The following is a 16404-nucleotide window of genomic DNA, read 5'->3' on the forward strand; positions in this document are numbered from 1 at the left end:
AGGTAAGCTTTCTTGTCCCATGAAGTCACTCAAACAGGCTCTCTACATACTCCCAAGCATCATTAGTTTAATGTTCATGGATCAAATAAAATAAAACTTTTTTTTTAAATTTTTCTCCAAGCTTCACAATATAGCTTATATCAACCTAAGAAGCAATCAGATGAAGACACTCCAGTTACATACAAGGATTAACTGGTCAGCCTGGTGGGTTACACTAACACTTGAGGGCCGAAGAAGGAAGACTGTCATGAGTTTGAGACTAACCATGTGTACAAAGATCCTGTGTCTCAAAACAACAGGAGTTGGAAATGAAGCTCAGTTGGTAGACTGCTTACAAAGACCTGGGACTGGCTGTCAATATATAAAGCAGACAAGTTAACACATGTCTGCTAACACTAACCCAACCTCTACACCTCCAGTTTCCTTCTCTTCTCTGAGGCAGAGGGGAGCAGGTCTTGCATATGCCAGGCATGCTCCTACTACTACTGAGCTACGTTTCATTATCACTATAGCACCCAGGAAAGCAGAGCGTGTGTGATTTGTTCACAACCAAAGCACAGAGGATGCTCAGGCATACTCTCTTCACAGAAAACTCTGCCTCAGTTCCTGAGTCATCTTCAACAGAACATTAGATGGTTGCCAATGTCCTTCATGGAAACCGTTCCACATGGAACCAACCCACCCTAAATAAGGTTTCTCAAACCAATCAAGAGGCTCACCTGTTTAGTTAGTGTCTGTGTAAGGATGGGAACCAGGTACTGTAGTGCTCCCTTGGCATAAAACTTGCTGGTATGCTCAGGGGGGCGTCCTTGTTCTGCTGCCTAACAAGAAACACAAAGTAAGCTGGCTGCAATGAACACTACAGGGACACAGTGAGAACTGAAACATGTAAGGCTAATGGCAACATTAACTGTGACATTTGGAGACGCTGCTTACACTTATCAACCTCAGTGAGATTTACATAGCATATCTATGCATTTATCTATGTATTATATACATGTTTATTAAAGACCAAGTCAGCCTTTAGAATTATATTCTTGAACTGGCAATGAAGCTCAGGTGCTACAGTGTTTATCTAGGATGCGCAAAGCCCCTGGCTTAATTCCGAACTGCATAAATCAGGCATCGCAGTAATAATATGAACTAGAATCCCAGCACTTAGAGATGGGGAAGAGAGGATTAGAAGTTCAGGGTCATAGCCAAGGCTATACAAAGAAACCCAGAAAGGGGTCAGGATCATTCCTTAACAGATTTAAAAAATTTAATTCACATTAATAATCTGATATCTAGGAATGGGAAGATTAACTAAGTTGGTAAAATGTTTGACTTAGGGTTAGAGAGTTCCAGCTCCAGAACCCCCATTAAAAACAAAACAAAACAAAAAACCTGGGTGTGCTGAGTCTAGTGGTGCATGCTTTAATTACAGGGCTTAGGAAGCAAAGACAAGGGGATATCTATTAGTTCCAGGACAGAAAGAGCTACTACATAGCAAGACCCTGTTCCGAAAACAAAAACAAAACAAAATAACAAAAATCCCAACAAAGTATGACTTGCAAACTTATAATCATAGCACCGCAGCGCAGAGATTAAGTAAATTCTGGTCTCACTGGTCACCAGCATTATGAGCAAGTCCCAATTCCTATGAAATAATCTACCTCAAAACCCCAAACACAAGGTGGAAAGCACCTGACATTATTCTCTGGTGACTACATACACAGCAATGCACATTAAAAAAAAAACAAGTTCCATAAAATCAGGGCGTGGGGAAAACTGCTGGGACATCCCGGCAGTACAGAAGCAGAGCTTCAGTGTCAAGATCCCAAGTCAAGGGTTGGAGAGATGGCTCAGAGGTTAAGAGCATTGCCTGCTCTTCCAAAGGTCCTGAGTTCAACTCCCAGCAACCACATGGTGGCTCACAACCATCTATAATGAGGTCGGGTGCCCTCTTCTGGCCAGCAGGCACACACAGATGGAATATTGTATACATAATAAATATATATTTAAAAAAAAAAAGATCCCAAGTCAAAGATAGCCTTTCCGCATATCGGACTCCTTCTTTGGAGTCAGTAAGTTATCAAGTACACATCTTAGGCGTGCATTAAGATTTCAAAAAGGAAAAAAACTTCGTCAGCAGCCACCTCAATAGGCTGACAACCTGCTGCCCCCTTGTGTTCACAGCAGAATTATCAGCATGAATACCTGAGCCTGGCAAAAACAAACTGTCTCAGTACTCAGGGGATCTGACTAGCAGAAAAACCATTACCCTGTCAGAATGGAAGGCTTCCAGAAGAATGATACCCACAAACGAAATGTAAGATCTCGGCAGAACAGCAGCTCTTCTCAAAGAGGATCACCCCAGGCTCACCTCTGAAGCCTCAATGGCCAAATCCATTTCCTCATCACAGACGTTGGACCAAAATTCTATTCCTTGTAGGGCCACCTCATCAATGTCACTTTTCATTGCTTCAATTGTGATCTTAAAGAAAAAAAAAATTTTAAATATACCCCAGATCACAAGTATTCAAGTTAGAAATCCTTTTAACAAGATATTCAAGACTTAAATAGATATATAAATAAAATTATGAAGTTTAGTCTGAAGTAAACAGCAACAAAAAGAAAAGACTTGTAAAATAAACTTCTTTTAACAACATTTTCTTACACCACTGGTAAATTTACCATTTATGGCAGGGCTCACAGCTGTGATCCCAGCCCTTTAAGGTTTGCTCAGTTTGTGGCCATCCTGAACTACATAGCGAATTACAGACCAACTGGAATCACAGTGTGAAACAATGTCTCACAAAAATAAACGACAAGCCCGAACACCCATACTCAAGTAATTTTCTTGACTTCATAATACTAAGTTTTAAAAAACCCACAGAATTACAAAATAGCAATTAAAAATAAGCCCTGCAACTAGTTACAAGTTCAAATCACATAAAATACTTACTGCAAAAAGGGCAGGACCCATATATGTCTCCATGTACTGGTAATACAATGACATTATCTTCACTAGATTCTGTAAAGCAGCCACTCTTACCTTTTAGGGACAGATTAAAAAGTTACTAAGTAACGAGTAGTTTGCATAAGTAGACTTAATGAACTAAGGGTACCTCAACAATGTTGTCATTTGCCCCCAATCAATCTGTTCCCGCCCTCTGCTGTTCACTACCTCTTCTCATCCTGCACCCAACATGTTTTTTACCAATGCCTGGAAAAGTCACAGCAGTGTTAACATCGATAGTGCTACCTAGACTGAAGATGCTCCTTTCACTAAAGTCAGGGGATTAGATTACAGAAAGAGCAATGCCATTACAATGTCTACAATGAAAATAGTCACAGGAACAACTCATGGTACTGTATCAGCAAAGGTGATCAAAACCTCCTTCTCACTGGGCAGTGGCGGTGCATGCATTTAATCCCAGAGTTCGAGGCCAGCCTAGTCCAGAGTGAGTTCCAGGTTAGTCATGACTGTTAAACAGAGAAACACTATCTCGAAAACCCAAAACCAAACCAAAAAATCCTCAATCTTTAAGACGGTAATAGTCTCCACTGTAGAAAAACTTTCATTACTAAGATTAGTCGAACCTTGTTTTAATTCATTGATTCCCTAAATTTCAAACTGGATGACAAAGCCAGCATTTCCTAGGAATATAGGGAAAGACAATTTTCATAAAGTGACAAACTTACCCTTGTATCTGGACACTGTGTGGCTTCACAGACCACTTGCATGATAAAGTGCCGTTCGGACTGCAGAAGGGTAAAAGCGTTAAGAATGCATTAAATGCATGCAGGAAGGCTTTAAGACTCTACAAAGAAAACCTGTCACTATGTCAAGGCCTACAACACCTCTGGTACAAGTAGCACTCTCCCCTGAAGCAGTTTTCCTCTGGTGTCTTCAGTATGATCCTTCCCTCTAAGGAGGTCTTTAATCTTTTAATTCCCAAGGTGACCTCTCCAAACACGGTATCAGAAAGGCAGACAGAAAGATGTAGGTCACAAGGTTTAAACAACAGCCAGTGGAGGGAGGGAGGGGGGAGGGGGGGGGAGAGAGAAGGAACACCCAATGTAGAAAACCACTTTCTTCATAGGTAAATTTTAAGATCAGGAGGACATAATATTAAATGCATATAGGCAGAGGCCAGGGGGATCTCTATGAGTTTGAGGTTAGCATGTTCTATAATGAGTTGTAGGTCACCTAGGCTATATAGGGAGACCCTGTTCCCCAAAAATAAAAATAAAAAAAAAAAATTTAAGAATATTCAGAACAGCCGGGCGGTGGTGGCGCACGCCTTTAATCCCAGCACTTGGGAGGCAGAGGCAGGCGGATCTCTGTGAGTTTGAGACCAGCCTGGTCTACAAGAGTTAGTTCCAGGACAGGCTCCAAAACCACAGAGAAACCCTGTCTCGAAAAACCAAAAAAAAAAAAAAAAAAAAAGAATATTCAGAACAGCGCCGGGCGTGGTGGCGCACGCCTTTAATCCCAGCACTCAGGAGGCAGAAGCAGGCGGATCTCTGTGAGTTCGAGACCAGCCTGGTCTACAGAGCTAGTTCCAGGACAGGCTCCAAAAGCCACAGAGAAACCCTGGCTCGAAAAACCAAAAAAAGAATATTCAGAACAGCTGGGCGGTGGTGGCGCACGCCTTTAATCCCAGCACTCGGGAAGCAGAGGCAGGCGGATCTCTGTGAGTTCGAGACCAGCCTGGTCTACAAGAGCTAGTTCCAGGACAGGAACCAAAAGCTACGGAGAAACCCTGTCTCGAAAAATCTGAAAAAAAAAAAAAATATTCAGAACATTTGATTTTGGAGACAAAATTTGTTTTCTGTGAATTGACAAATTCACATCAAATGTGGTAAAGGAGCCGGGCAGTGGGGGCGCACGCCTTTAATCCCAGCACTTGGGAAAACAAAAGTGTGAACTTTATTGTTATCCTTCCTAAGTCACCTGTGATCTAAAAGGAAACTCCACTTCTGAACCAATTAAAATTAGTCTGCTCTGCACACCTTTAACCCCAGCACTAGGGAGAAAGGTGGTTCTATGAGTTCCAGGACAGTCAGGCCTACACAGTGAAACCCTGTCTCAAACAAAACAAATAAGTAATAAACCACACACACAAATTAGTTTGCTGTGGCATCCCAGATCTTACTCTACTCAAAGGCTAAGAAATGGGGTGGGGGGACTGATCCAAGGTATCCACAAAAAAAATTTAAAATAGTTTCAGAACGTATGGTTCAGTAATTCCACTTTTGACTATAAGCTAAAAAGAACTGAAATCAGCTCTCAAAAACATCCACACACATGTTCACAACAGCACTGTTCACAGTAACCAAAAGGTGGAAGCAGCCAAAACGGATGGCTTAGTTAGTATGCAAAATGCAGAACATTCATACGAAAGAAGTCTTACCCAGACTTAAAAAGAAAATTGTCATGCATGATGAGTCTCAAGGATACTATGCTAAGTTTAAAAACAAATAAAGAGGGCTGGAGAGATGGCTCAATGGTTAAGAGCACTGGTTGCTCTTCCAGAGGTCCTGAGTTCAATTCCCAGCAACCACATGGTGGCTCACAACCATCTGTAATGAGATCTGGCTCCCTCCTCTGGTGTGTGGGCATACATGGAGGGAGAATATTGTATGCATAATAAGTAAATAAATCTTTAAAAAAAAAAAAAAAACAAATAAAGAGCAAACAAGCAAACAAAGAAAAACCCTAGCTACAAAAAGGCATGTCTAGGCTGGTGAGATGGGTCGGTGGAAAAGGCACTTACAGTGCAAGTCTGCTGACCAGAGTTCAACCCCCTGGAACCCATCCTTGTAAAGGTGAAAGGAGAAAAAGGATTCAGAAGTTGTCCTCTGCCTGATTCACTGTGTGCCACTCCCACATGGGCAAATGCAGTCTGCTTAATCACTAGGCAGGCAGATATACAGTTAGTTCTGCCAGATGAAACACTGTGAAGAACGCTTCTACAGCGACTGAGTAACTGACCTCACACTGAAAATTGGTCACCATGATGAATCTGGCCTCATCAAGTCGTAGATTTCATGGAGAGAAACCTCAACTAGACTGGAGATGAACGCTTCTAAGAAAGGTAGTGCTTTCTAATCTTAAAAATAAAACCCAACGTGGGGCTGGAGAGATGGCTCAGAGGTTAAGAGCAATGACTGCTCTTCCGGAGGTCCTGAGTTCAATTCCCAGCAACCACATGGTGGCTCACAACCATCTGTAATGAGATCTGGTGCCCTCTTCTGGCATGCAAGCATACATGAACACTGTGTACATAATAAATAAATCTTAGCCGGGCGGTGATGGCGCACGCCTTTAATCCCAGCACTCGGGAGGCAGAGGCAGGTGGATCTCTGTTGAGTTCGAGACCAGCCTGGTCTACAAGAGCTAGCGCCAGGACAGGCTCCAAAACCACAGAGAAATCCTGTCTCAAAAAACAAAATAAATAAATAAATAAATAAATCTTTATAAAAATAAAAAATAAAACCAATGCTCCATTCCTCACCCTCTGATAGGTTATCTATCCATGTGTCAGAGAAACATACCTCTTTGTCAAAGTTTGCTTTGGTGAACTCCAGGGAGTTCAGGAGTGCATTAGTAGCCGCTAACTTCACATTGTTACTAGGCTCCTCTTTTCTCATCCCTTGTATTATGGCAGTCAGAATCTCATTGGATTTATCTTGTAGCTGCTCTGGGTCCTAAAACAAGCAGAGAAATACAATGGTCATAACAACACGCTGGTGGCTAATCACCAATCTTTTTAACTATAAAATCTACCTAAGGGAGTTCCGTGATTTTGATCCTTTCTCACACATTTCCATCTGGGACACTTCTGCAAATTACCCACAAAATACTCCAGAATGGCACAAAACTAAACTGAAACAAATCAAACCCATCATCCCTAATTTCTTAATATGTCTCTGGACACAGGAAGCACTGGCTTTCCCCCTTTCTGTATACACAGAGACGGCAGCATCTTGTGGCTTTTCATGCCTGTGACAGTTTTAGTACATTTAAAACATCTAAAGGCCGGGCGGTGGTGGCGCACGCCTTTAATCCCAGCACTTGGGAGGCAGAGACAGGCGGATCTCTGTGAGTTCGAGACCAGCCTGGTCTACAAGAGCTAGTTCCAGGACAGGCTCCAAAACCACAGAGAAACCCTGTCTCGAAAAACCAAAAAAAAAAAAAAACATCTAAAGATGTCTAAGTTCAGGTCAAATGTTATGAACCATGTAATAAGCCAATGCTGAACAGATACCAAGAAGAGTATAAACCTCACCAGCAACAGTCCAGGGAGGGCTCCATCTAAGACTTCTGTGGATATAGTGACTGAACCAACTACAGCAAGTGAGGAAACTGGCTTCCGGGCAGTAATTAAAAAGGCAACTGCAACAGTCACAGTACCCGGAACCCCAAGCCAGCATTTGAGAAATGGAGACAACAGGGAGCTCAAGGTCAGCCTGGACTATAAGCGATGTCTCAAAACAAAGTATTTCTTATGGATTTCCACTCTCCATTTGTTCTTTTTATTTTTGTGCTGGAGATTATACGTAAGGGTCTCATGAATGCGAGGCTATAACCCAACAATCCCATTCAGAGTTCATGACCCTCAAGTTCCTTACTTCAGAGCATAACTAGTAATTTGAGAATATAGGTCCAAAGTAAGTATTCCCATAAGCACTAAGCAGGTTGGTGTTTCCATCTGATAGATTCCCAGTACCACTCCCGTAACAGGTAAAAGATTCAAAGTCTATAAATTAGAAGCAGTAGGCAAATACTTACTATGTCTTGGCAGATGTAACCAATAGCTTCCAATGTGGACTCCTTCATGTGCTCTGTGCTGTTGGGGTTTGTAACATTGGCTACCAGCTGAGGAATGAGTTCTGGCCATTGGTTTACTGGTATCTCTGCACAAGCAATACCAGCTACACATTGCGAAGCAGAACTAGGCCGGTAAGTTTCTGTGCCCAAAGTCTGTAAAACCTGGGGCAGGGGTACAACAGAATATCAATTTGTAACATTCTTTGAACATATTTTACACACCATCATGTGCCTGATTTTTGTTCACCTTGTCCCACAAAAAGACTATCAAAACCAGTCTCCAGCCAAATGAACTTCTGATCTCACACCTCACTTCAAAAACACCTGTCAGCACTGCAAAGTAAGGCGGGTGCAATGAGGGCAAAATGCATTTTCTGGGCACTTGGTGGTAAAGACAGAGTGTTTCACTGACAGGAAGGTGGAGTCATAGAATGTGTAGCTGTGGAGCACCCAGGGGAATGTAATTCCCGGTACACTAACCTAATCTCAAGACTCAAGAAAGTGATTTTCTCACCAATGACATGAACAAACCAAACCTCTTTTCTGGTCACTGACAACCCAGTACTGACTTATACAAAAAGGCTTAGGGTTGAGTGACACCATCATTTAAATGTCACCAAAATCTAAAATTCAACTATTACATAACTTGCACTCTCAGAGTTCTAAGAGTTCTGTACACCTAAAAAAACAAAATACTGTTCTTAACCATCACCAAGTAGTTGGTGATGCCAAATGGAGATCCACTTGTCACTAAACATGTCTCATTGGAAATGGCAGCCACACAGTATACAGGGTAATGGCATAGGCTCAGATTAAGAATAAAGCCACAATTTGTCCACAGTTAACCATTATTACCTGATCAGCTAATTCAGACCATGAACTCAGTAAGAACCATCAGCCCACTCAAAGGCAAACAGTTAACTGTTCCTGGCATGAACAGGACAAAGAAAAGCTGCCAGATTCAGGCCAGCTCTGCTCACTGGGTCAGGTCATTTAGTGCCCCCACTGCGTAGCTATTAGGTAGTATGAACTCTATTTCTCTTACATGGCGTATTATCTTTGTCAACCTCCACCCAATAACAAATAATTCTGATCTTAAAGTTTTGCTCTCTAGGAACAGAAGAGGTGGAATTAATGTCAATAAAAATTGTACGTCAAAGACATAAAGTGGTGGACAGTCAATTCATGCCAAGAATCTTAGCACTTAGATATTAGATAGCTGAGGCAGGAGAACGATGTGAGTACAAGGCCAGCCTGGGGTATACAAAGAGAACCTTTCTCAAAATCACAAAAACAAAATGAAACCAATAAAAATGAGGTAAACTATCAGGAAAGAATGGGAATAATTGAATCTGATTGAAGTCCCAGCCCAAAGTGCAGATGCCCAGCACTAGGGAGAGGAAGGACTACCATGTATGTGGCAGAAGCCAGTCTAGGAACACAGTGACAGTCCCAATTCCAAAAGCACACACCTTTAATCGCAGCACTTGGGAGGCAGAGGCAAGAGGATCTCTATAAGTTCGAGGCCAGCCTGGTCTACAGAGCTAGTTCCAGAACTTTTACAGAGAAACTGACTTAAAATCAAAAACTAAAAAAAGATTTTTCAATCATAAAATATTTCATTTATGGGGGCTGAAGAGATGGCTCAGTGGTTAAGAGTTATCACCTGTTCTTCCAGAGGTCCTGAGTTTAATTCCCAGCAACCACATGATGGCTCCCAACCATCTCTAGTGGGATCTGATGTTCCATCCGGCATAAAGTTAGGCATGCCAATAGAGTATTCATGCATAAAATAAATAAATCTTTAAAAAAAATATTCCATTTATGTCCAACAGCTAAGAGAAAGAGGGGATTAAAATACTATACATGGCTGGAAAGATGGCCATTAAGAGTGCACACATCACTTGCAGAGGACTCAAGCTTGGCTCCTACATTGAGCAGCTCACCAGGACCTATAATTTTAATGGGATCCAACACATTTGTCCTTCATAGGCACCTGTGGGTTTGAGGCATGCCTGGTCTACCTAGTAAGTAAGGCCTGCTAAGGCTACACAGTGAGACCCTTCCTAAATACAGCACTTTGGAAATATGTCATTTCTAAGAACAAATAATTTGGACAGAAACATCTTTATATAATCCAAGGGAGAGTCAAAATAAGTTACTTTCCTACCTTGTGGGTCAAGTAACAGGTACTACTAGAAAGCGTGACTGAAGAAGGAATAAGGGTCACTACTGGGGAAGCATCGGACTCAAAGAATATTAATTTGCCTAAAGCTGGCATCTAAATCCAGCAATTACGATGCCCATAATCTCAACCTACATTAAGTATACAAAAATTTCTCTTATATCCATCTTAAATGCCCAGAACAAATTATGGCTGCACAGCTGTTTAGCTGTTTAGCAAACAACAACAGCAAAACTCACAAAAATACCAGGATGCACAACAGCAAAAAATACTGTATTTTCATTAAAATTCAACATCTTAACCACAGTGTTGAGATCTCAAGGAAGCAGAGGGAGGTAGATTATGAGTTTAGGGTCGGCCTAGTGTACTGAGACCCAGACCCAAAATAAACAAACAAATAAGTAAATAAATAAATAAATGCATCATTAATGCCATAATCCCATTTGCAACTCTTTACATTTGAAAGACTCAAACAGCCAGGCAATGGTGGCGCACGCCTTTAATCCCAGCACTCGGGAGGCAGAGGCAGGTGGATCTCTGTGAGTTCGAGACCAGCCTGGTCTACAGAGTTAGTTCCAGGACAGGCTCCAAAGCCACAGAGAAACCCTGTCTCGAAAAACCAAAAAAAAAAAAAAAAAAAAAAAAAGACTCAAACATCATTTAATGCTCTGAACTAGCTACCAAAGCTCAACAGGAGCTGTCTGATTATACTGGAGAGATAGTAATCAATAACACTTCCTGCTCTGCCAAAGGACCTGAGAGTTCAGTTCCCAGCACCCTTGCCTGATGGCTAACAAAGGCAGCTAACTCCAGTTCCAGGGGATGAGACACCCTCTTCTACTGTCCAAAGGCACCCAAACGTAAATAAAGACACATAAATAAAATGAAGACATTTAAAAATATCTCTGAAAATCCAAGCATGGTGGCATACATCTGTACCCCAGCATTCAGGATAAAAGTAAAAAGACAGGAAGAGCAAGAATTTGATTGATGCTAGCCTGAGCAACAGGAGACTTATGGAAAGAATTCCCAACTTCATTCCAGAGATTCCAAACACATACGGTTTTCTTGTGTGCTGCTAAGGAGAGCACCTAAGGCTTTATAGATCCTAGAAACCTCTATCTCAATATTTAGAAATTTCAGTATTAGTGAAATTTCTTCGAGGGCAGTGATTTGCAGCACCAAAACCTGTGTTTCTTCAACACTAATGAGATCCCAAACTGCTGCAGGTCACTTTAGTCAGCTAACCCAACCTACTGGCAGACACCTTTGTCACAGTGAGAAGTTTTAATGAACCAAAAAGAGACAGCACTGTCAAGTTCTACGCCATGCAATGACCAAGACGTTCCTTAGGCCACACGACAGTTACTCACATAGTTCTTGACTTCCCGTCGAGCATTAGCATCAATAGCAAGCCACCTCTGCTGGTACTGTGCCTTGATATCTGGATCCTTCGACGTCAAAGAGTTCTTGATTTGTAGTCCAGCTGCAACTCTGGCAACTTGACTGTTTCCTGGATTTGCCAGCACTCTGGACAGTTCCACGAGGAACGTGGGCTGTTAAGAACAGATGAATTTGTCAGTCTCAGAAATCTCAACTTCCCTGTACAGCATTAAACTACTGAGACACACACACACAAATTTAGATCAAATCAAAATCTCTCAGGAAACTCAGAAATCTAGATTTAACACTCAAGGTTCCCAAACAAACTAAGCAATGTAAAATGACACCGCTTTAGCATAATTCCTGTAAAAACATTACTTACTATACAAAAGATGGCGTCTTCTTACCAAGATTGCACATAAATCTTCTGATAGCTCCACAGAATTAAAGCAAATTTGACAACATGATACTGGGTTATCCTAGGTACAAATTCCCCCATGTACCTGTAAGAATGCCCAGTACTGTGAATTTGCTAGATAATAGGACACGGGAGGGAGAAAATTGGTGTATACTTTAAAAAATTAAAATCTAGAGCAAAAATAATACTCAGGGCAATTTTCTCCTCCTGTACAAGTGATCTTTGTAACAGAAATATATGTAAGCCTCAAACAGATTTCAGGGCCTAGTCCTCTGCAGTCTGATTCTGACTGTTCAGAAAAATGGATAAGTAAAAGTAATAAATAATATTCAGAAACAGGAAAAAATGAAGATAAAAATGACAAGACAGGTTGCCAAAAAAACATTTTCTATTTAATAGCAACACATACCAAAAGCCCTCTCATGTTTTGTAGTAACAGTGAATCCTCCAAATACTCACTCTTTAAGATACAGACTAAAAAGCAACTCTAAAGCTTTTAAAACAAACACACACACACACACACACACACACACACACACACACACACACACTGGTGGGGGAGGGGAAGTTCTTAAAACACAGGAGGTAATATCCCAAGGTTTTATTATTTTATATTGTCACTGAAGAGTATTAGGAGCAAGATAAAGGACTTTTTGAAAAATCAGCAAAAGAATATACCACAAGGGGAATTCTCAGTCTTACACTAACAAGGAATTTGGGGGGGGGGGGGAGTAAGTTAAAAGATAAAAGGTTAATACAAAGTCCCTTACCTAAATACCAAAAAGAAAAGTGGTTTGTATAAATGGGCCTTGTCACATTAAGAATGCTACTATTTTAAGCAAACAATCACAAAGGTCCACATTTGGTAGGTGATTTTTGAATCACTAACTTTAAGAGACTTTCAATACCAGCTCCCCTTCCCTCTGCTACCCACCCACAAGGAGAGGGATACCAAAGAGCATACTTAAATCATTTCCCGTTTCCCTACAAAGGGTCAGTCTTTTTTTTTTTTTAATGTACTTCTTAAACGGAGTTACACCTCCGTGATTTCTTCAGATAAGGTCAAATCTCAGGAATTAACATTAGATTCTGGTCAGGATACAGATCCCTAAGGATGAAATCCCTAATGATCCAAGTCCAAACCATAAGATACACGCACGAGTAGCTCAGGAAAGGGATAACCGCGCGAAAGGGGAAAAATAGTGGCAGTGGGTTCGGAGGTGGTCGAGTGCCAGGCGTGGCCATGAGCACAGCCCAAGGGAGCTGGGAAAGGGTAGGGCTCTGAGAAGTAGGTGCACACGGCCACAAGAGCCACGGGACAGGAAGGAAAAGCCGGCTCCGGCCAGTAGAAGGCGGGCAGCAGGGCGCAGAGCTTCCACATGGCCCCTAGGCCCGGCTCCCCAACCCCCACCCTTGCTGAACACGCAGCGCCGTGCAACCTAACTTCCCTTCCCTCCCTCTTTCTCCCTCCCGCTGCACCGCCGCCCTCAGGCCGCGCGGCGATTCGCCAGCGGTCACCCCGGCGCGCCTCGCCATTGGCCAGACGCAGGGCCCAGGGCGGGACACACCCACCGGCTTCCCGATGGCGGGGTTAGGTTGGACGGGGGGGGGGAGGGGGGAGGGGGACGAGATGGGGCGGGGTGGGTTCCTGAGGCCTGGGCCTCCAGGAGGGCGGGAAGGCCCGCACGCAGGGATGGGGACGCGGCGGGATGGGGCGCGGCGGGGCAGTACGCACCAGGTTCTCTACGGCCGCACGCTCCAGGAACTTCTGCGCCGCTTCTAGCTCCAGCCGATCTGGGGGTGGGGAGGAATGGGGAGAGGCGGCGGGGTCAGAGGGGCCACCCCCTCCCCCACCGCAATCACCTCAGCCCGACCCCCGGCTCCGAGTCCTACCCGGAGACACGGTCTTCTCGAGAATGGTGATCAGCTCCATGGCGGAGGTGACGGCGGCGGGGACTCCTCCAAAGACGACGGCCCGGCCTCTCGGGCGGCGGCTCCAACTGGGGATGGGGGTTGGGGGTCGGGTGGGAAGGGAGGGTGGGGTGGGGGGCGGGGGTCACCACAAGCCCATTCACCGGCTGCCTCTGGGCAGGCGCTCTGTCTCCCCTTCCTCCCCACTCTTCTTCCTTCCGCCCTCCTAAGGTGCTAGGCGGCAGCAGCTGCTCCTCTGGCGGCGGGGGAGGGACCCCGGGGGCAGCTCAGAGCGCGGCTGGTGCTCAGGCGGCGGAGGGAGAAAGAAGGAAGGGCTGCAGTAAGTGAGAGGCGGATCGCTGGGAGGGAGAGAGATTGAGGGAGGGAAGCGGAGGGATATTCTTGCCGGACCTCTCCGCGGCGGCACCGCGCTGCACGACGATTGGCTGCTGCCGCGGCTGTGCGAAATCCCCAATTGGCTAGAAGGTTAGCGTTGAAGGGCCGCTGCGCGCCTATTAGCCCGCGGGCTTCAAGGCCCGGTTGGCTGGGCGGGCAGAGGAATGGGGAGCGCTCATTGGCTGAGGGGCGGGACATTGGGGTGAGGCAGGTAAGCGCCGCCTGCTGATTGGGCAGGCCTGGTAAAGGCCTTCGGGCTCACACCGACTGTGCGCGGGGAGGAGGGCGGGCGGAAGGTAAGGCCCGGAGCGCGTCCGATTGGCTGAGGTTCTGGACGTTGATAGGACGGGGCGCCCGGCGAAGTCGGGAGAGGGGTTCGGGGTCGCCGGGCGTAAAGGCGGGAGTCGTCCGGGCTCTTAAGAGTCCAGCGCGGGGCACGACGGGACGCCTCCGGGGAGGGGCGGAGCTGCGCGCGAGCGGCTCGGACTGGGCTCTGCGCAGCGCGGTCACTCGGCTGGGGTAGAAGTGAGGGTTTCGCGGTCCTCGGAGGGGGCGGGGAAGGGGACCGTTAAAGTCCTGCGCCGCGCCCACAGGAAGCTGCTGTAATGGCGAGGTCGGCTGTCTCCCAGCGCTGTGCTAAGCAGGACCGTGCGGGCCACGTGGTTTACCTTCCAACGTGCAGATTTGGAAGTTGAAGCCCGGAGGGAGCGTGGAGCGCGTCCAAGGTCACACAGCCGATGGAAGCCTCGGTCGGAGCTGGGTTCAGGCTCTTCTAAGTGCCCTTGGAGTCCCTGTCCGGACCTCTGCGGCTACAAAGTTTCGCGGAGGTGCGACCTTAGACTACGCAACATCTACGTTAAACCATTGGTGCTCAAACTTAGACCGAAAAGACGTGGACAGAAGGATATAAAGAACACGTGCGCTGGTTAGGCGTGGCGACACACCTACAATCTCAGTATCCCGAAGGCCCAGGCTGTCTGGGCTACAGTCTGAAATCTTGTATCAAAAAATAAATAAAATCTGGTGCACGTAGTTGATTGACAGTCCCTTCCCTTCCCTACTTGGACGCCTGGGCTGCAAGTCGGGTTCAGGAGCAGATGGGCCCAGGATTAGTGGCATGTAGATTTTACCGCCTAGTTTTAACATGTGAAGAAATTCGCTTACACTAGCCACATTTGGGAAACCCAGGAGGATCTAGTGTTTTTCTGGAAAGGACAGATCGGCTTGGCCAGCCTAACCTGTAATTTCTTTGTTGTATTTTTCAGTTTATTTTTTTGACAGCTTCATATATGTATACGAGTATGTTCTGATTACGTTCACCCTAACTTTGATTTTAAGAAAAAATTTGATTAGCATGCAAGTATGGTTTTGGCGTGGCTTTTTGTTTTCTAAAATTGACCTCTTGCAGCTCTGGCTGGCCTGGAACTCACTAGGTTGGACCAAGCTGGCCTTGAACTCAGATCCACCTGCCTTTGCCTTCTAAATGCTAAGATCAAAGGCATCATCACACTTGGCCAGGAAATAAGTTTTATTGTAACGTTTTCATTCGAATTTATCAGAATTTTTTATTTGTTTTGGTGGCGGTGGATTTGTTTGGTTTTTGTTTATTTTGCCTGTTTGAGACGGGGTCCCTTTCCGTGTCTGGCCTAAGATTCACTACGTTCACTCTGTAGCTCTCGCTGCCTTCAGTATTTCCGTAATAATCGGCCATCCTCCAGCACTCGGGAGGCAGAGGCAGGTGGATCTCTGTGAGTTCGAGGCCAGCCTGGTCTACAAGAGCTAGTTCCAGGACAGGCTCCAAAACCACAGAGAAACCCTGTCTCGAAAAAAAAATCAAAAATAATAATAATAATCGGCCATCCTTAGTCCTGAGTGCTGGGACTACCTCTGCTGCCCTCCCTCCACCATACAAACGTGGATACATCTACACACAGGTACACACATACCCTTTGCTGGCCCTGAGCCTCCATAACTTGGATTCTTGAGCGAAAAGTTGGTCTTTTTATGCTACAGAAATTTAGTCTTAGTTTTTGTTTTTGTTTTTTTTTCTTTTTTGTTTATCCAAGACGAGGTTTCTCTGTTAGCCGGGCTGGCCTTGAACTCATGGAGATCCGCCTGCCTCTGCCCCCCAAGGGCTGGGATTAAAGACGTGCGCCACCACCGACCGGCCCAGAAATTTAGCTTTGCAACAAGAAGTGTAGGCCCATCACTCTTCACACCTTACTCATTCACCTAGTTGATTTTCTCTGACTTATAAGATCCCTAACCCCCACCTTTTCCTCTGTATGT

General features: G+C 44.8%; 1 protein-coding gene across 1 annotated transcript in view; it reads right to left on the bottom strand.

The window, feature by feature from the left end:
• Kpnb1 (karyopherin subunit beta 1) overlaps window positions 1–14112 on the bottom strand; it is a 29708-nt gene extending 15596 nt beyond the window's left edge. Inside the window, exons 1-9 of the mRNA XM_057774308.1 lie at window positions 13702–14112; window positions 13544–13602; window positions 11381–11563; window positions 7784–7984; window positions 6547–6699; window positions 3688–3747; window positions 2948–3037; window positions 2366–2476; window positions 720–821 (exon numbers count right to left, since the gene is read on the bottom strand). Of these exons, the coding sequence (XP_057630291.1) occupies window positions 720–821; window positions 2366–2476; window positions 2948–3037; window positions 3688–3747; window positions 6547–6699; window positions 7784–7984; window positions 11381–11563; window positions 13544–13602; window positions 13702–13741 (999 nt within the window). The 5' untranslated portion in view covers window positions 13742–14112. The remainder of the gene's footprint in view (window positions 1–719; window positions 822–2365; window positions 2477–2947; window positions 3038–3687; window positions 3748–6546; window positions 6700–7783; window positions 7985–11380; window positions 11564–13543; window positions 13603–13701) is intronic.
• Window positions 14113–16404: the final 2292 nt, after the last annotated feature.

The sequence above is a fragment of the Chionomys nivalis genome, chromosome 7 (genome assembly GCF_950005125.1).
Source record: "Chionomys nivalis chromosome 7, mChiNiv1.1, whole genome shotgun sequence".
NCBI classification, from domain to species: domain Eukaryota; kingdom Metazoa; phylum Chordata; class Mammalia; order Rodentia; family Cricetidae; genus Chionomys; species Chionomys nivalis.